The 22282-nt window shown below is 52.2% G+C and overlaps 6 protein-coding genes across 6 annotated transcripts; 2 read left to right on the top strand and 4 right to left on the bottom strand.

The window, feature by feature from the left end:
- The first annotated feature begins 12 nt into the window (after window positions 1–12).
- SMAC4_12594 (uncharacterized protein) lies at window positions 13–2037 on the top strand. The gene is made up of 2 exons (XM_003352060.2): window positions 13–493; window positions 778–2037. Exons 1-2 carry the CDS (start codon window positions 346–348, stop codon window positions 1653–1655), a joined length of 1026 nt encoding a protein of 341 aa, XP_003352108.1. The 5' UTR covers window positions 13–345; the 3' UTR covers window positions 1656–2037.
- Window positions 2038–3404: 1367 nt separating this feature from the next.
- SMAC4_02543 (uncharacterized protein) lies at window positions 3405–7519 on the bottom strand. The gene is made up of 3 exons (XM_003352061.3): window positions 5827–7519; window positions 5441–5746; window positions 3405–5384 (listed from the first exon to the last, which is right to left on the bottom strand). Exons 1-3 carry the CDS (start codon window positions 6083–6085, stop codon window positions 4435–4437), a joined length of 1515 nt encoding a protein of 504 aa, XP_003352109.2. The 5' UTR covers window positions 6086–7519; the 3' UTR covers window positions 3405–4434.
- Window positions 7520–8177: 658 nt separating this feature from the next.
- Window positions 8178–10345, bottom strand: SMAC4_02544 (uncharacterized protein). Its single transcript, XM_003352062.2, has one exon. It carries the CDS (start codon window positions 10096–10098, stop codon window positions 8497–8499), a length of 1602 nt encoding a protein of 533 aa, XP_003352110.1. The 5' UTR covers window positions 10099–10345; the 3' UTR covers window positions 8178–8496.
- A 943-nt stretch (window positions 10346–11288) lies between these two features.
- On the bottom strand, window positions 11289–15322 carry SMAC4_02545 (uncharacterized protein). The gene is made up of 2 exons (XM_003352063.2): window positions 14056–15322; window positions 11289–13955 (listed from the first exon to the last, which is right to left on the bottom strand). The coding sequence occupies exon 2, from the start codon at window positions 13846–13848 to the stop codon at window positions 12049–12051; it is 1800 nt and encodes a 599-aa protein (XP_003352111.1). The 5' UTR covers window positions 13849–13955; window positions 14056–15322; the 3' UTR covers window positions 11289–12048.
- A 2492-nt stretch (window positions 15323–17814) lies between these two features.
- On the bottom strand, window positions 17815–18943 carry SMAC4_02546 (uncharacterized protein; the record flags this gene model as incomplete). The annotated part of the gene is made up of 1 exon (XM_003352064.2): window positions 17815–18943. The coding sequence occupies exon 1, from the start codon at window positions 18682–18684 to the stop codon at window positions 17815–17817; it is 870 nt and encodes a 289-aa protein (XP_003352112.1). The 5' UTR covers window positions 18685–18943.
- A 1428-nt stretch (window positions 18944–20371) lies between these two features.
- On the top strand, window positions 20372–21969 carry SMAC4_02547 (uncharacterized protein). Its single transcript, XM_003352065.2, has one exon. It carries the CDS (start codon window positions 20612–20614, stop codon window positions 21446–21448), a length of 837 nt encoding a protein of 278 aa, XP_003352113.2. The 5' UTR covers window positions 20372–20611; the 3' UTR covers window positions 21449–21969.
- The last annotated feature ends 313 nt before the right edge of the window (window positions 21970–22282 follow it).

The raw sequence follows: 22282 nt of genomic DNA, 5'->3' as shown, positions 1-22282 counted from the left end.
GTCCAGCTGAGGTCTAGGACCCCATTTCTTTTGACAAGTTTCCCTGCCTTGCCTGCCCTGCGCCTGCAAGAACACAACGTCAAAGAAACCACCAAGCCTGTGTGTTTGTTGTACCCACCCCGACAACAACCACGTAATTCCACTTCCACTTCCGTCTTCCACTTCTCCCTTCTCTCCTTTACAACGAGCAGCTCAACCACAACATACTTTCTTCTTCTGTTATCGCAACCATCACCTATACCCGCGACTCAGCCCATTGACCGTCATAACCGTCAACTGCATTTCAGAAAATACTCTTAGCTATCAACCACAGGTGCAAACGGCGCCGCCGACCAGCAATCCACAATGTCGGACTACAACAGCATGAAGGTCCCCGAGCTCAAGAAGCTTCTCAATGAGCGCTCCTTGCCCCAGACCGGTAACAAGGCCGATTTGATCGCTCGTCTTCAGGAGCACGACAACAAGCAGGCGAAGCCCACCGATGCCCCAGCTGGTCAGTTTCCCCGATTCGATGATCATTGTCCCTCTCCCTGGCTACGAGAACAAAGTCTGTCACGTCGCCCTGCCATCACGCACGCGTTTCAAGCTTTCACACTTAGACCCCACGATCGCTACCATGCCATTGGCGTTTGGCCAATGCCCATCATTTGAGGAGCTGGTGGTTCTGTGTAACCTGGACCGCTTCCAACGCGCAATTCACCCACAACTCACCTTGCCACCAACGTCATCATTACATTCGGGGGAACACCAGTCACTAACATTTCACTTTGAATTCAGCCACCACCAAGAAGGACGGCGAGGCCGAGGATGAAATTGACTACGAGGATGATGACTTCCCCGCCGGCGACAAGAAGGCTGCCGCCACCGAGAACACAGAGGAGAAGCCCACCGCCGCTGAGACCACTACAGAGTCAGAGCGCAAGGCCCCAGTAGAATCCGAGGAGAACAAGACAACAGAAGCTGCCGCCCCCGCTACTGCCAGCACAGAAGAGCCCGCCGCCGCATCCACCGAGGAGGCCGCCAAGGACACTGCCACCGACACCGCTACCGCTACTGCCAACGAAGAGCCCAAAGAAGAGGAGAAGCCCGCCGAGCCTCTTTTCTCCCAACACCTCCCGCCCACCGACGCCAAGTCTGAAGCCGAGAAGCGCGCCGCCCGCGCCGCCCGCTTCGGCATCACAAAAGACGAGAAGTCGGAGGAAGCCGTGAAGGCTGCGCGCGCCGCCCGCTTCGGCCTGGCTAATGACCAGGTGTCAGCTATCGACAGCGCTTTGCCCGACAGGCCGCGCAAGCGTGGCCGTGGCGGCAAGGAGGAAGGTGGTGAGGAGGAAGTCGCCGGTGGTGAGAGGGCAGCTAAGGTTCAGAAGACTGCTGCTAGTCCTTCTCAAGAGAACAAGGGCGGTAATAACCAGAGACAAGGTGGTGGAAGGAACAGACACGGGAGGAATAGGGGCGGTAACAACAACAACAACAACAACAACAATGGCGGGGGCCGTGGTGGACAAAGTCAAAACAACAACGGCAGGCAACAAGGGAACCAGCAACCCAAGCAGCAGCAACAGCAGCAACAGAAAAAGCCTGCTGCTGCTCTTGACCCAGCGGAAAAGGCCAAGCTGGAGGCTAGAGCTAAGCGCTTTGCTGCCGCGTCCTCTTAAGTTCAATTTGACGGTAGGCAGGATATTTAATAGCTTCTTCGATCGGATAGCGTGATAGGGCGGTCAAGCCTGTAGCTCAATATTTTTTTTCTTCTGTTTTGGCCCTCTCTCTCTTTTTAACGAGTAAAAGTTTGGATGCGGGGGCTATTTGATATTTGATCCCTTATGAGATATGTACGGCAAAGAGGGAGGATAAGAGAGACAAAGTCATGAAGAGAATCAAGCCCCAGCTCAGCTCGGCTCAACTGAGTTTAGGTTTCCAAAAACTTGCTTTGTTTGCTTGCTTTCCACCAGAAGAGTGTACGTTTGGCGTTTCGGGCGGCGGACATGAAGAGGGTAGGGTTAATAATTTCTCTAGGTTAGATTACTGCTTTCCTATCCAGTCATCTGCTTCATTATACACTAGGTACATATCTACATCTACATCTATGTTGGATGATGTTCTTCGTCGGATGTGCAGTGGTGTTACACTACATTGATACTCTACCTTATTTCTCATATTGCACAAGTGAAAGCGTTAGTAGAGGTACTATTGTGAACTGAACGGATATCGTAACTGTCATGGTAACTGTCATAAAAATACACATGGGGTAAGTACGAACTACAAAGGCCCTGCTTATTCTCAGGTAAGTTTGCGTCCAAAGTCCCAAGTCCCAAGTTCCAAGTTCCGAGGTTCCTGTCGTTTATTTCACTACATCTCTGTGTTCATATAAGTCTAAGTATTCAAAGCATTCAGACAACAGCAAACACCTCACCACGGTTAGATCACAGAACCTCTCTCTCTCTCATCGGTTTTGTCACAACTGTGCCTACTATCGCCTTATTCGGAAATTCAGCTGGAAGTTTTCGTCATATGCTGCTGGAATGAATGTGTGCACCTACTTGCTACCATATCTTTATGTGAGATATACACAATACTGAGCGGGCATCATTTTTATCATGACATGTATATACATACATGCATGGCCCCCTCGTGTCTTTCGCACGAGTCAATCAAACTCCAAACTCACACGCACTAGGTACTCTAGATAGTTTCATCAGACTTGATGTGAATATGTTAGGTAGGTAAGGAGAGTCAGTGGGACGGACAGAACGCGGACAACATAAACATAACAAGATGGAATGAACGGGATACGGTCGGTCGATGAGCATGGCTACAGTTGCTACCTTATGTCACCGTCTGGCTCACGTCCACGTTATACTATCTTGAGGTTACCGGAGTCTTCCACACATAAACAAAATGGACAAAAGCTACAAAGCTTGCATATGAACAAAAAACTCAGCAGTGCGCAGGTAGACTGCATGCATGCAGCTGATGCTCAGAGAAAAAACCCGTTGTTCATGCGCAGAAACTGGAGCAGGTTCGTGCTAATAATAGAAGTATTGGCACTTCAAAATGTAAAACGCCCGACAGGAATCTCTTACTGTTGTATTCCTGCCTACCTCTAGGTTAGGAGAATCAGAAGGTTCATCAAGTTCCTTTCCTTTTCACTAAGATAGGTAAGGCTGTGGTCATTTCTAGCATTTAGAGTGAGTTTCTAGACACTAGAGTTATAGTCTCGCAGGGCCAGGAAGGCCAGTCTCTCACACCGACGTGTAGCAGCTACTGACTTTATGTGTAGGTATCTACCTGTCTACATACTTCACCGTTTCTTTAGATTTGTTTTACGAGATACCCCAAAGGCAGCGGACGTGGGTTAGGTATTTATTCTGCTAATTAGGTATGACGTAAAGTTGGAAGCAGAGGTAAACAGCTCTCTCACATCGCATCCGATTCTCTTAGACCAATCTATACCTGATAATGGGACGAATGATAGCCGTCGATATTACGAACTTACATACTCACTCCCTACTTTTGCCAATATAGATTTCGACAAAGACACCCAAATAGTCGAGTCGTATGACCAATGATATAGATGCTTCTTGAGTGTAGGTTACGTACGTATTTGAGCGGCGGCGGCGGTATATCTCGCGAGCAGTTGTGTTGTGTTCTGGTATAACCACCTCATCAATGGCCAAGGTAGTAAAAAAACAAAGATCACGAAAAAAAAAAAAGGAATCAACCCCGTCCATCTCTCCATTCATGCGTCCATCCGATAGCCAACCTTCCAACCCATTCAACACCTAAACCAACTTAAAAAGCATAGATGAGATGAGTGAGGTCCGAATTTTAGTTTGGAAAAAGCCATCACTATCGCTAAATGCTCCATGCAACCAACCCCCTTGGCCTAATCACCCTGAATGGCTGACACTGACTACCTCTACCACCGATTTGAATGAAGTAAGTGCAAATTTGCAAACCTCCCAATGTGCTGGTTGATGATGAGAAAAGGAAAACAGAAAAGAAAGGAAAAAGGAAGGAAAGAAAGGCAACCTGTAACACCTTGACTCCTACATGCCTATCTGTTTGTGTGTTGATTGATCGCTCGTTTTTCACTTACTCACCATGACAATGACCTCCATGCATCCCGCACTCAAGTGACTTTTGTCTGTGTCTGGATACCCTTTTTTATAGACCGATGATACAAGGTTGAGAGCCAACTTCCTTTGCCGGCGCTAGTTTCCCTTGCTTGAGTGTGTCTCGTCTCGTCTGCCTTGTCTGTAATGATGAGCGGTATGCTTTCTGGTTCCTTGTTCCAGGATATGTTATTTCCTCCGTCTCAGTCCCTATCCCTGTCCAAGGGACGCTCATGATAATGGGCACCTGTGCCTTGTGATGAGTTGCTGCGGCACCAGCGCGCATTGTGTGGGCTTTCCTCCCATCCCGGTTTTCAGCCGTTTAGCTTGAGTCCCTTGCACTTCTTGTGCTGTCACTCCTATCACGTCCAGCGCCTTGTCGAACGGCATCCTGATAGCTCGGAATTGGGGGGCTCGACGGCCTATGAGAACCTGCCCTTGGCCTGGTGTTGCTTCCACCGCTCGGAATTGGCCTTGTTGTGGCCGACGAGGCACCTCGACTCCTGCCACTGAGTTGGATGAGAGGAGTGTTTTCGCTATCAGAGCTGTTCCTCCTGCTTCCCGGTCGAGAGTTGGCAGGGCTGGTATACTCGGGAGGTGGCTGATCCGGATTGAGGAATCCACCACCACTTATAGGCTGCCCATCTTGATTGACCAACGCTGCAGCGCTACTGCTAGGTTCGCCTGCATCCTCAGTGGGTACCAAATGAGCAAGCGAGATATCTGTCGGGCTGCGAACGGGTCCGGGGCTCGTCGGTGGGAACATTCGGAAGTTGCCTGATCGTGTGCGGTTATGACCAGAGTCGGCTCCAGCCAATCCTTGCCTAGAATAAGTCTGTACGGGATGGCTATACCCGCGACCACGCCCAACTGTGCTGGTGAACCCATCCTTGGTGCCGGCCTCGAGGAGAATGCTCCCTTGCTCCGAACCATATGGCGGTGGCGGTGCGAGCGACCCAGTCATGGGAGCGAGACCCCACTTTTTAACATTGGCTTCGATGAAGACAAAGCCAGCTTGACCAAAGTTGACATGAACAATGCAGGGTCCGTTCGCGCCGATCGAGGGGAAGAAGTTTTGCGACTTCAGGCCGTGTACCACATCCTCCAACTTCTTTCCGTTTCGAGTAAAGAAAACCGTGCCACTTCGGGGGCGGTAACCGACACCAATAACATCGCCTTGAACGACTTGAGGACCGTAAGAAGTAGCGTTGAAGGGTTGGTTGTAGCGACGGGTTCCGTTGGATAGATACGCGACAGAGTACTTGTGAAAGCCTGGAAGGCTGGTTAGTCATTACATCCGTGGAAAACAGCGACTGATGTGTACGAACCAGGAAGCCTGAACAGAGGATACGGCTTGGTAGCCATTCCTATGCTGATCAACGTGTTGTCCGGCTTATCGTAAATCTTGGCCTCCCAGTAGTAAACCTCATTCTGCTTCGGTACCGGCAGGTTGCTCATGACGGTGCATTCAGAATCGAAGAACTCGATCTCGGTGCGGGCCTCGACAAAGCAGTTGGCGATTTCTAGCTCCGGCTCAAACTCCCAGGCCGCCACCCCCTTCTCCTGTATGGCAAGATATTGGGAAAGCGAGATGTCTGTCTGCAGGGACTCGGGTGGGTTGGCAGCGATAAAGGCTAAAGACACAAACCGCATTAGCAACACTTCTCCGGATGTGACAAAAAGCCGATAGATAGCTAACAGCCGCCGTCCTTACCTTTTGCCCTCAAGTATTCTGTCCGTTGCATATCATCCATCGTCTCGAGGGCCTCGGTCTCCTCCCGCAAGAACTGTTGTTCGTCATCGTATTCGCCCGGTCGACCAATGCGGTCGAGGAAGATGCGCCCTGATGTTGTGTAGCGGAAGAAGTAGAAGATAAGGAAGAAGCAACCGATCAGTATCGCCGACCCGAAGGACGATAACAGACCGATGATGATGCCGTTCATCCCGGGAGAGTAATCTGGCATTATTATCATGAAGACGGCGGTCTAAATGTGTTGGGAACGAGAGGTCCGTCGTATGGTCGTCGTCTCTCGAACAAGAAGTGTTGGAGTTGGTCGTCTACTCTACGCTGAGTATTCGGACAACGGCCGACTGACGTTGGCGTCACCGCCAAGCCTTGAGCATCCGTGACTGCCTGGTCGTTCGTTGATCCTCACGGCGCTTCCACGACAATGGCAAGCCCGGCAGATATTCAAAGAGTGGGTGGGAGGTTGAACGCGATCGCAACCAGCGACGGGAGACGAAGCAGCTGGGGCAAACGTTCGAGTCGAGGGAAGATGCAGGGTGAAAAAGGAACGTCGGGGATGGTTGGGTTGTTGTCGGCAAAACCTGAAGCGTCTTGGATGCGGAGAAGAAGGCGAGTTGGGCGTCGGTTTGGCTTATGGTGGTTATCGCTGTGGGTAGGTGGATATCCGTCTTAGTTGGCAGCGCAAGCTAGGCAGACTATCCTCGCAGTCGCAGTGGTGCGTTCGATCCGAAACGAGAGCCGGCGAAGGGAAACCTGACCTTGTTAGGTGGACGAGTGGAGGGCTCAGCACCGTACAGGACGACCTGGATGGTTGCAGGTCACCAAGCAGGCAGAGCTGGGGGGCTACGGTCTTGGGAGCCCAGGGCGGATGGCGGCTTGTGTTGATTGATGTTAGCGCGCGATGAGGTGGGCAACCGAAACCAGTCAAATGGGCAATGCCTCGGGAGGATGCTCGGCCTAGCGATGTGAGGCGATGAAAATAATTAGAAGAAGAGGTGAGAGGTGAGACAGTTTACTGCAGCAGAGGTACGATCAGAGGTCATGAGGTGATAGGATAAGAGGGAAGAAAGACAAGATGATGGATGGTCCGGGCAAGGCCAACGCTCAGAGCGCCCAGCGTCTAGCGAAGTGCCCAGTGCATGGGGAAGCGTGCTTTTCTTGGTCCCTGAAGGTCAGCATGCTTGGACGACACCATGATTACAGAGAATCTCTGTTTGGACACTAACTGAATCAAGCCATTTGAGCAGTAGCCCAAGTTAATGCAGTATCAGGTGGCGGGGAAAGGATCCTGCCTATTTCGTCTGAAAGTGGGCCGCAGAGTTTCAACAAGTGGCGGAGAGCCCAGATGACGCTCACGACAGGAACGACGGAACGTTGGATTGCTGAGGTGGAAACCCCTCCGCCCTACAACACTGCAGTGGTTCCGTCAACCATGAAATTCTTACAGTGGGAGTCTGGCCTACCTAGATCTACATCACAACTTTTCTATCGGCCAGAGGAAGAAGCATCAAGAATCTTGACCAAAGGAGGAACCCATACCTTGATCAGTAAACATTACTTACCTTAGCTTCTCCGATCCTTCACAGCGTGACAGCAGCGCATAACAACAGCAGACTATTCTAGGAACAATGTTACAGTACGTGGGACATGATGGGGCACACCAAGGGTCCTGCTGGCCGCAGCACCGTTTCGAATGGCGCAGTTGACGGCTATCTAGGCTTCAAGGTTCTTTGACGATCATGCCGGAGATTACAGATGGGATAGAATGCCCGTAATAGCCATTCTTATATGTCTAAACAATGCATCGGTCTTCAAGTCAACAACGCCTTCGAATACTTCATGGCGCGTGGCTCGAAACTGAAGTGAAAACATCGAACCTCGGCGCAAAAGTTAACCACCGTGACGACTTCGACACCGTACTAGCAAAGGGTTACCTATCAATTAACGACCACTGATATAGAGATCGACCAGGGGATTCCGCTCGCTTTCAAGCCAGTGTCGTCATCCTTACGTTTTCCTGGGATCGCGGAAATCAGCACTGCATTATTGCTGCTCGAGCTGCTTCTCACATGCAAATTGACGAGACTTCAAAGTTGAATGAAACTGCCCGAAATGGCTTTCCGGGGTGCTCTTCCGGACGGGACCCCTGGATCTCCGTCAGTCACCCGGCGCATCCGGAGCATCTCCGAGACCCTCCGTGCGCCCCGGACGTATCTTATGTAATAACATTTTCACTCTTAAACATGCTGTCCGCTTGGAACATCAGAAGGCAAGGAAGTTTTTCTTTCTTTTTTCTTTTCTTTTTTTTCTTACATTACTTGTGAATTCTCATTTACATCAGCTAGCTACGTTTGAAATATATCAAACAGTTATTTGCTCCGAGTATAGAAAACATAAGGAAAAGAACGCCCGCCTGCTTGTGCCCGAGCTAGGTATTTATGAGGCAAAGAAAAAACGACAAAGAAGTGGTTTTTGTTCGTCGAGAACTCGTGCAGACATTATATCTCTCTTCTTCCGCTCACCATCTCATGTATCAGACCCGTCATGAGTGTGATACATTGCTTTCCATCCATCGGTCTCTCTCGTTTCCAATCGTCGTCATGATCATCAAAACTCCTACCATAGTCATGCGTCCTTTTAGTAACCGCCAACGCTGCTATCCCCATCACCGTCCCTACGATGATGCTTCCTGTATCCAGCACCGTTTCTCTTCTTCCTCCTCTCCTCCGCATATGACACCTCGCTTCCCACCGAGCTCTCCGCGCCGCTGACGGGGATGTGAACCGGGTGCTTGTAGACCTTGTGGCCGCTGACCTCGCTCTCCGTCATCAAGTCGCTCTCCGTTCCCGTGTAGCTCGACGGGACCAAGGCGCGTGATGTACGCAGCGGCGGGACTTCGTCGAGCTCGTCATAGTCGTTGTTGTTCACCCGTGCGTACTTCCCATTGCCGCCGCTGCCCGTGGCGACAACACCCTCCTCGTGCTCTTGGACATCATCCAGGACACTCTCGCCCCGCTCGTCGATGCGGCGCAGCGCAATGGAAGATTCGTCGTCCACTCCGTGCTGCCAGCTAAAGTCCCGTTTCGACGAGCGCTGTTCGCGCTCACGCTGCCCGGCCGCTGCAGCCGCACGATCCCGTTCCCGCAGACGGCGCGCCTCGGCCCGCAACCGCTCGGCTTCGCGGCTGGCGTTCTTGTCGGCTGTCGAGTACACCTTGCGGATGCCGCCCGTCTTCTTCTCTTTCTCGCGCTCTCTATCAGGGTTACGGTCACGGTCACGGTCACGGCCAAGCTCGCGATCACGCTCACGCTCACGCTCACGCTCACGCTCACGCTCACGCTGCTCGCGTCTCTCCCTACGCTCCGCCTCCTTCCTGGCTGCGCGCTCCTCATCCCGTTCCTTCTTGCTAGGGCTCCGCTCGCGCTTCTCCTGGTGCTGGATCAACCCCTCCGTGACGGTGCTGCCGCTATCAACAGTCGAAGTACCCACACCGCTCCAGCTGGGGTTAGTCGAGCCGTCCCACTCGCTCGCCTCGCTAGCGACGTTGATGCCACCAACGCGGGCGGGTTTCTCGGACCGGTAGTTGCGCAGCTGTTCCTGGGCCATGGCCTCGGCCTCCTCATCGACCATGATGCCATCGGCGCCGACCTTGCGCTTGCTCCGCTTCTTCTCTTCCTTCTCGCGTGCCTTCTCCTCGCGCCGGCGTTCCTTATCGCGCTCCTTTTGCTCGCGCTTCTTGCGCCGCTTCTCGCGCCCGTAGATGTCGGACACGCCGCCCGTGATGCCTGTGATGCCCGTAGTGCCGGATACGACTGTGGTGTTGTCCATCTCCGTCATGCCGTCGTAATCCTTGTACACGCTGCCGCCGCCGAGAATGGTGCTGGGGGTGGCATTCGAATAAATGGTGCCGTTGGGACCCTTGCGGCGCAGCACTGTCGACTTGTAGTCATCCCAATCGTCCTCCCTGAAGTAGAAGCCACCGTTCTTGGCCCAGAAGAAGAACCAGACGGCACCGATGACGATGGCGGCGCCAAGAATGCCGAAGAGCGCGAACATGGCGTTGTTGTTGATCTCCTGCGGGTGCACGAGTCCCTGCTCTGGGTCGGGACGGTCCTTCTCTTTGTTGTCGTCATCGCGGGCGAGAAGGATGGCGCGCGCTGCCAGAGGACCGAGAGCTGCGATGTCTTTGCCGCTCACGACAAGGCGACGGGCCATGAGGGCGCGAAGTACGGGTGCCATGGTTGCGGTTTGGCGTCCGCCGTTTGGTGGCAGGGACGGAAGCCCAAACTTGGGTGAAGAGCTGGCCAACCAGCCAAGCTGAAGAGAAGGTGAGCTTTAGTCGATCGGTGTGATGGGTTTAACGCGCTGTGTAGCTAATGCGTGCGGTGAAGCTAGCTTCTGAAGAGGTCCAGCTGCTGGAATGGAAGGGTTCGATGGAAGAAAGGTCCAAATGCTTGCAGGACTGCGAAGCGGTGGAGGTTGCTTTGGGGAAGAATGCAGGTCGACGTGCTGCAGGCGTTGGCGTAGCCGTAAGCGTTCAAGTCTGTCTCTCTGGGCAGTGTTTTGGCGCTTGGGGGGGACCTGAGAATGTTGTTCACCCAGAAACTGGGGGGCTGGGAAAGGACCGGGGCTGGGCAACTGGGCCAGGGCAGGGGTGGCTCAGTTCTGTTCGTTGACTGAACGGCCTCCTGGTTGGCTGCCCGGTGATCGTCAGGTCGTAAACTTGAATTCGGTTGGCTGGGGACCACGCAAAAGGCAGGCAGGCACGTCTGGCAGGTTTGGCAGAACAGCCCACCCATCCGTGCCATCCATCATCTTTCCAATTCTCTCCCGTTCGTTTTGCGAATCATGATTCATCTTTCCCGCTTCGTTGCCGTGACTTCTGTTTCATAATTACCGGCTGTCACCGCGTTCACGGCTTGTAAACATGAAATGCTATGACGTCGTTACAGGTATCCCAAGAACTTCGTGGGGTGAACAGCCAAAGGCTTGGCAGTTTCAGTGTTTCAGCTTTCAACCGAACTGTGTTAAAGTGGAGCATCCACATTGTGGAGTTGGTGCCACTGCCGTACAGTTGGGATGAAAGAGTTTTGGCACTGGGCTCTTATCGCGATCACTTACACGGTTCAACGTGTTCCTGAATCCGTTCCATGTTGAACTTGAAGACACTCAAAAAGCTCAGAGCTATTGAAGATCTAACCAGCTATATTCGAAGCTGGCTCAGAGTTTGCACCTATTATCTCTCTGGTCAAAGTGAGAATATTGAACACTTGATGGAGAGCCTCTGTTAAGAAGTCACGAATTCGGCAATGAACACACACTCGTCCTCCAGGTAGCAGTGTTGGTGTGTGTTGGCATGATAGCAAATCATCAACACACAATGGGAGGGGGTGGCAAGGACACTGGAAAGATAATCACAACTGCTTAGTGAGGAGTCAATAGAACTGTTTAAGAACCCGAGAAACGTCTTCATATGGGTGATCGACAATGATGGCCGTGGGAGCTGTCGGAGTGGTAATATTGACCATAGGTAATGGATCAACAAGAGAAGGATATAATACTTCGATATGATGTGGGATGAGGCAAGCGACCACAGTAATAAGAATGTAGGAGTGTAGATAGGTATTTCTAGCCGGCCGCCGCCTGTCCGATCCCATGCAAACTGTTCATCTGTTTTGATATTATCTTGAGATCTGCCACCACCACCACCACCACCACTAGTCCTTCCTTAACGAACCAGAAGTGAACCGAGATTTTGATCATCAAGCAGAGTCGAAAACACAGGGAGAAAATTCAGAAATGGTAATGTCGTGCTTAAAAGATTTTATTTGCCATGCCAGATAATGGGTATCGTGTCTCCAAAGCTTTTCCCAGGTTCCATCAGACAGTGACTTCCAGCAAGACTAAAAACCGCCAACCAAGAAAAGAAGAAATCGCAGTACATAGATCCAAACTGAGGAGCAAGTTGAAGAAGGTATTATGCCAAAAAAAAATATAAAAAATAAGAGGGAAAAATTTGCCATCGCTAAACAAAAAGGAAATTCATAAAACATGATACATAGTCGTGTTCTTGCTCGTTCTTCTTTTCTCTTTATCATCGTCATTTCATCGTCTCATTATCTCATATTCATCAGATCCAAAACATGAGAAAACATCAGTCGTAAGCTTCGTACATGACCCAGTCATCTATCAGTAGCGATACGTCGGAGGATCCTGTGGGTACTCAGGATAGGCCGGGATGTAGTCGTAATCGGTGCCATCGACATCGCGACCGGCGTAATGCATCGATCTTGGGCGTGACCTCGCCCGCGAGGCCGCGCGAGCCCTGGTCTGAGATCGCTCAGCCCGAGGACGACGTTCTTCATAATGCTGCTGACGTCCATCCTCAATGTACCGAGGCTGGCGCTCATCAAAGTCTTCTTCGTAATCATGGTATGCCTTCTCGCTCCCGTTTCGTCCAGAGGTGATGGCGTTTCTTGAGATGTTGATCTCGGCTCCATTAGAGCACTTTAGCTTTGCTCCGTTTACTTCGAGTACGGCACCCCTGCCCTTCATCACCCGAATGGTGACGTCCTCAGGCGGCATGCCACTTGACCGCGTGGTGCGTGTTGATGCCGAGTGCCTGTAATCGCTCTCATCACGACTCTCTTCCGAGCTCTTTGTGGAACGACTGCTTCCGCCGTTTCTTTGGGCCCTGCGGAGACTTTCAGCCGTAAGCGGCATCGTATCACCACCAATGGTCTCGGTCTGGTACTGAGCGGCTTGCCGGATTTTCTCCTCGTACCCGTTCCCACGGGCAGCACTTGGTTGTAGTACTGCTCCATAATACGAGTGCCGCCGGTTATGGCGAGTGGCTACTTCCATCCTAGAATCCGGGTCTTCGTATGTTCCCGCGCTGACACTGGGTCGCCGCTGGTGCCTTGGTCTTGACTTGGAACGCGCTCGGCTTGGGGCAGGAGCAGGGGCCTGATATTCGTAAGGAGTTGGCGAAAGGGCGAACAACGCACCCGCCGCCTGGTCTTCGTCGGCATATCGTGAAGCTCGTCTGCCTGGTGTTGCCGGTGCTGGCGGTGGCCTGTGCGGGGTGGCGGACGGGTGAGCAGTAGAAGACCTGACCGGAGGAGGCATTCTTCGGGCATCTTCGTCCCTCGACGGCTTCCTGTGAGAGAGAGAGGGTCGCGGCATCGGTTTCTCGGGCTCTTCGTCGAAATCTGCCTCCCCATATTCAAGGGCGCGGGAGGTACGATAAGCCATGGCGGTTCGGGGGCGGCTCGGGCTAGTTCCAAGGCTAAGAGCAGCGAGTTGGGCATCCAGGCGTGGATCGACGGGTTGTGCAGAGAAGTAGTCCGTAGGCTGTCGACTCAGCGAGCCAGGCGTTGGGGTCGGGAATGGCTGCATGGATCCCGGTCCAGCCCATGTTGGCGGACCAGTTGGATAGGATGGAGGCATGAATTGCGGAGGATGAAGCGGGGGCCCAGGCGCAGTATAGCGAGCAGAAGGCGGAGGTGGTCGTGTTGGGCCCGTCCCGTAATAACTACCGGGCCGGGGAGCGGACGTCTGAGGGCGAGGTGGTCGAGAGGAGGATGTTGTCATAGTAGGGCTCACGCCGTAATAGGAAGCCTCGTTATCTCTTCCGGTCCTCTGGGACTCTCCCCGTCTGGGAAGATCACCAGCGGTGTTGGCATGTCGTGGAACGGGGCGTGAGGACGACATGTTTGATCTTTTGGTGCCGTGTGTCGATTTCTCGCGCTCTCTTCGCGGTGTCTTGAACGATTCACTTCTGCGGGGCTGTCGCGTCGAGTCGGAGTCAGGTTGGCCGTTCGTCACTATGGGTGACGAGTCTGACTTCTTGTGCTCTTTTCGTGGTCGGCCGGAGCTCGAGTTGTCCTTGGAGCCAACAGAGGCAGCGTAGCGGGAGGTTCCCTGAATGATATTTCCGTCGTCGTCGGCGTCTTCCACAGACGCAATTCTTGAACGGGTCGAACTCATTGGGAACGAGCAACAGCTCGAGAGTCGGTATTTAGGCCACTCGGGGAGATGGACCAAGGCAACTAAGCCTCAAGGCGGAGGCGGGCCGCAGTCAGGATATCCAGTCGCTAATGTAGGGACAGCGAGGTTAGCTTATGCTCGCGCAGTGGATGCCGACCCCAACGACAACATCAAATGACACAGTGAGTTGGGACGAAACGCACGAACCTAAGAGCGGGGGTGGTCCTGAAGCGATAACCAATTGGTGCAGGACAGGAACAGCAAGGGTGAATGAAGTGGAGACTTGAAGCGTCGGGAATCTGGGATGGAGTTAGGGCCGTTTCGTCTGATGTTCCATCAAGCGCTTGCTGTTGTTAAGTGCAGTGTTTGCTTTAAAAGAGCCGACTGTGGTGTTTCGTCGCGGTGGATTATGCCCGGTAGAAATCCAAGGAGGGGATGTCGCGGAGAGAACTGCTAAGCAACGGGAAATATTAGGAAAAAAATGTAATGGAGGAACGTGGCTGAGTGGGCAGCGACGAGTTTTATTGACTGCGGGGGTGTTAGGTAGCCTCTGTGCCTCTGACACTTTGGTCCGACTGAGGACAGGCCTGACGGGACTGGAGGGGTGCGTTCCTGCCTGCTGTGTAGCTGGGTGCTTGAATATTTCCTAGTGTAACACAATCCGCCCCTCTCAGGCTGCCATCCAGGTCTGTCTGAGCTGGGGCGGGAATCCCAGAACCGGCGACACCTCAGATGGAAAAGAAGGGAGGGGGTTGGAGGGGGGGGTGAGTGATTGTGTGTGTGCGAGTGGTTGACACAGAAACACCGCCCGCCTAAAACACTCACACTTGTATCGATAATGCAGAAATGGCGTTACCAACGGTGCTCCGGAAAAAAGCAGCTTGCCGGGACGGTAAGTGACCGGACAACAGCAGGGCTGACATTACCAGCGATTTCGCTTATCTCGATCGTTCCGGACACAGCTCCGCTGGAATTTCTCTGATCTCCGTCTACTTTTCAGTCCCTCTTGTGACTTCTGTTATTGACGCTGACAAAAGAGTCGAGGCTGAACCTCATGTCCGCTTCGATGAGTCGATGCCGAAAGATACCACGGCTGGGCGTTGTTCGGGTATCGTACCGTACAGTACGCTACTGTATGACAGGGTGTGCCTCGTGGACTCGTGGATTGTGTGCTGGAGACTGGTGGATCCCGTCCTCTGTTGTTGATCCCGTTGTGGGGGAGCCTGGGGGAGATGCTCCAGATAGTGGATCGTGGTCAACCACAACCTAAACCCTTGCGCTAAGGTGATGATCGATAATCCCACGACACTTCCGAGAATCACCTCATGCGAGTGCTCATATTCAACCCTCCAAGAGATGAGGCGACCGAAAAAGCAGACAGAAGGCCGAAAGTGAGAAACTTGAAGGGATTTTGTCCAGTCCCGGAATCCAGCGATGATCTTCACGCGGATGAGCAAATCGCTGCTATAAATCTTTTGGAGTAAGCCTGCAGGTTTCGGGCTGTCTTTGCAAGTTTCAATGTTGGGAATTAACGGGTGAACGGTTTATTGTTACATGAGGCTTCACTCTCCAAAGGGGTGTGGTGGGTAGACGAGTTTGAGGTTGCTCCTCCTTGAAGGAGGGTACAGTTTGGGCAATGACCCGAATGACGGGAGTGAAGAGAGGGGGCTGGTGGGTGGTTGCTCTGCGCCGATGAGAACAAGAAATTAAGCGCAAAGGGAGGGGGAAAAAAGCAAGCAGAAGAAAAAAGAGGAAAATGCGTAACGATCTCGACAATATCCCGGCATGATGGGATAGGCAGGCTGTATGAAAACATGGAGACATGATGTGCCACTCACTACAGTCCTGCTGTTGTCTTGATTATCCCATCTGTTTCTGCTTCGCCGTGTTTAATGCCCGACCTCTTCTCTTTGGGTATCAACGGCAATTTGCAGGATCACTTCAGTTCCCACCGTACCGACACAGTTGTCGACACTCTCTTCATTTTGGACCCTCAGAGCCGAGCACGACATCGTGATATGTTGGAAAATGGTTTAAACATCCCGAGGAAGGTCTGCCTGGAATGGCATCAAATTCTTGATACTGAATGTAGTCCAGGTGTGATCAATGCATCGAATGATAACCCGGCATCTTGGCTCTTGCCTAGCAAGCTTTAGATACCTTCAAGGCACCCACCGTCCGCTTTCCAGGCAGAAGGGTCGACACGGCTATTCGCGTCTACTTGGACTTCCGCTTGTTCGCTCTTGCTGAAGTCGTGAGTTCTGGAATGCGGGCTTCTGCAAGTCAATAGCCGTGCATGGTCATTTTCAGATTAGCAGTGACAAATTCGAGTCATCCAGCTTGGCGCCGGTATGTAATCTTCATATGTGTCCCAACCTCCTCACAGTCATGGTAGTGACTCTGAGCATCTATGCATTGAACCTTTAACATTCTCCGTTATCGGGTCAAGTGAGACATGGCGCCATTGAGGAACCCTGATATAAAAGCATCGATTGTCAGAATTGTCTCAAGGCAAACTCGGGAACAACAACTCGGAGATCTTTCCCACGAGCAACGCTTCGTTATGCAGCACAATGCTATGTGCTAAATCTTTCACCTTCAGATAATCTTTATCGAGGTACCTGTTTGCCTCTAAATCTCGAGTGTGCGCGCGAGTGACGCTAAGAGTCGGTTTTAGCAGGCCACACCAAATGCATAAAGACTATCAACCCCTCAAACTTCAAGTCACCCGCCCATAAAATACGGCTCCAATGCTTCAGTGTTGCCAGACTAAATAAACATGCGGCGCGGAGAGGGTGGGTTGATTGGTAGGGTGTAATACATGTGCCAGCTTCGCGCATTGTCGCATTTGCGCGGGAGAGTAGCTACATCTCATGCTGTATCGCCATGAAAGCGGCATAACACAAGAAGGAAAAAAAACTGAAGCCTCTGTTTTTTGCAACTGAAGAACAAGTGACTCAAAATCTTTGTGCCACAAGCCAAGCCATCGTGGGCGGCCATCCACATGTAACGAATTGGACAAATTCTCAAGACGCTCTCCCCTCTCTGCTCCGCATACAAGGCATTGACGCAAGTGCAAGGGTGCAGCCGAATTTCTGGTGCAGACTATGCGAATCTCTGCAAGAACGATGCGGCCGATGATGCACATAATTATTGACGTACCAGGAGACAGGGTGTTCCAGTGACATCACCCTGGATGAGATAGCAACGCCTTGATTCCTGCCAATCTGGTATCTTCAAACCCGGCGCAGATCACTCGAGTCTCAAGATCTTCTGGAAACCGTCTTTGAGCCCAAACGTGGCTGAAACATCCAACATGGAGGACGATCAGACGGCAAGCTGTGAACCAAAGAGAATACCAGTCGTCCACGCCCAGTCGAGTTGTAACGCCTTCAGCCTTCCGGGAGCACCTGACGATCACGGTATCGGGCCTTACCGACAGAAACCTGACGGAAGAGCATTGTGTCTCTCTTTGTTGCTTGTATGGAGGAATCCGCAACGCGGAGCTTCGGCCCAAACAATGGACAGTTTGCTGCCAACGGCTCAGTGCTTGATTTGCAAAGAGGAAAGCATGGGCTGACGAATGGCCTGGCCGTAGTGTTTCGTCCGAGCAGTCTCAAGACACTCCTTGCTCTGACCGAGTGATAGCTTGCGTGTCCTTCATTTTCACCTCATCTGCCAAGCCTAAAGAAAGACAAATCGGGTATAGCATGAAAACCCGTGCTGTTCACAATGATTAGCTGTATGATCTGTAACAGAACCGGGGAATGTGTATAGAAAGGTAGCCGGCTCACCAAAGCATCGACGCCCAGCCACTGGCCAGTCAGCTGTCTGAAGGGTACTGGCATCCACCTACGCGGGAGGAACCTAACACAAAATGAAACCGATGCGAAATAACGAAAACATTGGACGAGAAACGCACATAAAAAGGATATAAAGAAGCAACAGAAAAAAATAATTTCTGGGTCAAGCCTCCACGTCCAAAAAGACGGGCCGGTGGTCGGACAGGAAGACACCATCATCAAACTTGTTTGAGAGAATTCCAAACAACATCAGTTTGAACGTTGGTGGTCTCTGGACAAAGAGAAAGTCGATTGTCTTTGCCTTCTCGTCTGGCTCGCCAAAAGACGTGTATGTGATCTTGCGGTTGCCATATTTGAGTTCATCCGGGAAGACTGCAGATGCGTCTTGTAGTCCTGAGTCTGATGAGGTCAACGTCTTGTATGCCAGGTCTGTTGGGGTGCTGTTGAGGTCGCCGCCCAGAACCAGCGGAGGATCAGAGTCTCGGTTCGTTTGTCTCCATTCGGAGGCGAGTTTGAGAATGAGCTTGGAGCTTTCTTCCCTTGCAACCTGCCCTCGGTGGTCAAAATGGGTACTCATGACAATGACTCCTTTGCCTGTCGTCTTGTGCCGGAATGACCCGACGGTCACGATCCTCTCTAGGACAGCGTCCCAACCGAATGACGGCTTTTCTGGAGTCTCGGAAAGCCAATATGTTTTCCAGTCTTCACAGTCCCATTGATCCACTCGGAAAAAGATGGGCGAGAACTCGCCAGCGAGTTTGCCGTCTTTTCGACCCCGGCCAATATGACCCCACGACGGACCGAGAGAATCCTGGATATCCATAAGCTGTAAGAAGAGGACTTCTTGGAGGCAGAGGAACGTTGAGTCATGGCCAGAGGTAAGGAAGTTCAGTTGAGCACAAAGCCTTGGCCGACGCGTAGTCCATGGTTGCTCTCCGGGAACAGGGTCTTTGGTAGCGTAGCGGATGTTGAACGAAACAAATCGAATGTGGATTCGAGCAGACCTTGGGGCTGGCGATTCTGGGAGCGTCATGCTGCAGTTGAAAGCCCAAACCAAATCCTTGCTGGCGATCGAAGCTAGCGACAGTGGATGCGTTTTAGGGCTCGACGGGAGATCGCAACGGGGATCAGGGAGATTTGAATATCGGAATCACTTGGAAGGAAGTAGTAAAGATGCTATTCGGACCGAGTCTTACTGACTGGGTTGTTTCCCAACGCATGAATTTGAGGGAGAACTCTGTGGGTTTTAATGTGTTTGTTTCAAAGTTCAGGGAAGTTGGAGGTGAGGTTTGAGGTTGAAGTGGCAGTCGCGTCATGCCTGCAACACCATGCCTGCCGCAAGCCCTCGGAATCTCTTATCGATGCTTATCGGACTACATACACAAGCAAAGCACATATCTTGCACAACTATGAGTGCATCCACAACTCAGCACGTGCCATGTGTGGTGACTGATGACTGCAACATGATGCCCGGACTTTCGATCGTCAACCTCACCAATGATTTCCGTCTTCATGTCACGGCCCGGTTGGGCTGCTAGCGGTGCCGGGTTGCAGCAATCAGCAGTACAGGTTCGATAAATAGTTGCACCCTCTTTTCTCCTCGTGCGAGATCGTGTTCCTGCTTCATGACGAAGCATGACCTATCGGCGCACCTTGTTCCTCGATTTCTCGTTTATCGCTCGATTTCCATCCGAGATCATTCCAGAGGGTTTGGCCTTGGTTTCCTTCCGGTCATGATCAACACACCACAACTGCACATCATGCAGGTACCTCAGATCAGACTTGAAAACTCTTCTCTCGAGGCATGAACAACAAGACAGATATCGTGGAGTCTCGTCGTACGACCACCATCGCCAACAACCAGGGCATCGGCGCATCTGCTGGCGTGACCTTGTGGATTCCCAAGCTCCCAAGAGCTCAACCCTACCTCTACATACCTGCTGCTCCGTAGCCGGGTAGCCGTGATTCGGCAGGCCGTCCTGTGGCTAGTGACTCGGCGATGCGGCTCCGTGCCATGTCTCTGTCCATGGCTCTGAATCAACACCGAGCAAAACCTTCCAAAAATCCGGCTTATTCACCAGCCTTTACGGATTCACAGCCATCATGCTTGCGAATTGCGCAGTCATCTGGCTGCCCGAGTGGGTGCTATGAGTGCTTCCTCCTTGATTTCCTCATCTTTGGTTGACTGTCTGAGCTCAGCAACCCGGTCTTTTGCTGCGCGTGATGCCGAAAAGTCGCGGGAGCCGCGTTTCCCGCTTTCCATCACAATCCTTTTCCTGCTTTTCGATATCGAGCCATGGGCTTTTTCCTTCTATCCATTTCGTTCCAAGCTAACCAAGCGATCCCACAACCCCCTCCTGCCCCTCCTCAACCCGCCCCGTGATGCCAGGAATGGCACGCTTTACGGGAGCTTCTGGAGTCCTGTCGGGGATAGGCGATCAGAGGTCGGGGCCTGATTGGCTGCAGCGCTAAAGGAGGAGGGCGGTCGCCTTGTATTCGCCCCGCCAAATGAGACATATCGCTGGGTAGTGACACACCATGTTCACCTCACAAGGCGACGCCTCATCCTGGTTGGCACTACATCGATGACTGTGTCTGATATTGTGAGAGCGGCATGCGAGACATGCCAGCCATTTCCGGTGAGAGGGTGTGGTCCTCACCGGGTTGGTATATAGCCAAAGGCATGCTCGTTCGTGTTCAGCTCGTCAGTCTACACAGTCATCTCTTGTCAGGTTCTACAACAGCAGGAGAACGCTCATTTCTGGTAGTGTTTGGCACTCGTTTTCTGACAGATTCGTTATCTTGAGCCGGCCAAGCCAGCCCCGGGTTTCCTCTTTTGTCACCGCGTATCTTTCGGTAGCATATCTCATTTCGGTGTGGTGCAACGGTTCATATATCACAGCAGTCTCGCCTTTACTCCCCACCCCGAAGGATCATTCTCTTCACCGAAGGCCAGCACAATGCCTTCCTCTCAACCCTTTAGCCATGGAGCTCTTCGTGACTCCTGGCCACCTACTCAAATCAGAATCGACCATGGCGACTTCCACGATGTTGACCTATCCCACATCGACCAAGACCCTCTCACATACTTCCTCACGCCCACACCTGCCGCCGATGCGCTTGACGACGACGACATGGATTTCGACATGGATTTCGACGCTGGTATTGAGGACACCAAACACCCGGCGCCCATCGTGAGAAGCGTCAGCCCATCCAGCCTCGGTGGCCTCAGCCTCCCGCCCCCTCGGCCACCAACACCACCCAGGTCGTCGTCGACTCCCGAGCTCGACTTTGACGGGTACCCGACCCCTGATGACAAGGAAGACTATATGCATCTCGCGGCCGCCGCATTCAATTTGCCTGTTCTCCGCCTGAAGGACCTGACCAAGAAGCCCAAGATGAGGTCCCGTCCAAACATTAGCAGCAGCAACAGCCGCCCCAGCAGCAGACTGGACAACTACAGGGACAGTCACTCGACGACCGACTACGACCTGCCCCTGACACCTCCCTCTCCGTCTTACAGCCACTTCGCCAACCGCGGTCGACCAGTGACCCGACCTAGTCCGCGAACCGGCATGACCAGACCATTCCGTCGGTCACCGCACTCTTGGCGGGAGCCCAGCCCGGATGTTTGGGCTATCGAGGAGGAGACGGATGAGGAGCTTCACGACAGCGAGATGGGTGACAGTCACCACGCGGAGCACAAGTATGCTGGTGCTAGGAACATTGAGTCACCGTCGACGGCTTCGTCAAAGGGAAAGAAGAGGGTTCGGTTTGCGCTGCCCTTCGAGCAGTGATTCATTTCAGCTTATGTGTTTCGTTGGAGGACCTCATCTCATCACCTCCATTTTTTAATTTTTTTTCGTTCGCGCATGGTCTAAGGTTAAGATGGGAGGAATTAGGTATCGTCATTTGCATTCGGAGGGAGGTACATTTGCATTTCCTCATCATGATTTTCTTTTGGTTGGGGCTACGGCGTTGGTGGATCAGTATATCTTGTTTTCCTTATACCCTTCTGTACATTCTTTCTTGTTGGATCTTTTTGCATCTAGGGATCAATCATCGGGCGTCATTTCATGTATGGAGTACACTGCATTATTACCTAGGTATCACAACAGTATGTGGAATAACAGGGAAGAGATGGGACGTTTGTCGCCTTGAAGTCTTAATATATTGGCTGGTTATTATGGGTGTAACTGGCAAGGGTCTAATCTGTTGTCTACTTACTAAGGGAATGAAGGGATGGGGTGGAGGACATACGTTTTTAGATACATATCTGAGGTCCACACCTCGCGCGGCTATCTGTTCAATTTACTCACAATCATGTACACAACTTGGCGATATTCCTCCGCGTGTCAAGAGACCCTTTGTATACGTATTGAAAACCCATCGCCTGGACAGACGTTAAGTGAGGACTTGACTTTGCATACACAGTACATGAACAGCTCGCTCATGGAAAACTAAATTAGGTTACATCCGCCCGAACATTAACGCAGTTCAGTCTCGCAGTCGCAGTAAAGTGAGATCCACAGCAAACTATACATTGCACATGCCGTGCCGAGCGGATTGCAGTCTGCCCGACGGGAGTTGCATGTCCAGGTGGTCCTAGGACGTTGCTTTTCGGGTACGCC

This window comes from Sordaria macrospora, chromosome 2 (assembly GCF_033870435.1).
Source record: "Sordaria macrospora chromosome 2, complete sequence".
NCBI lineage: Eukaryota > Fungi > Ascomycota > Sordariomycetes > Sordariales > Sordariaceae > Sordaria > Sordaria macrospora.
The sequence above is the reverse complement of the archived record's forward strand: the minus strand, read 5'-3'. Positions and strand labels throughout refer to the sequence as shown.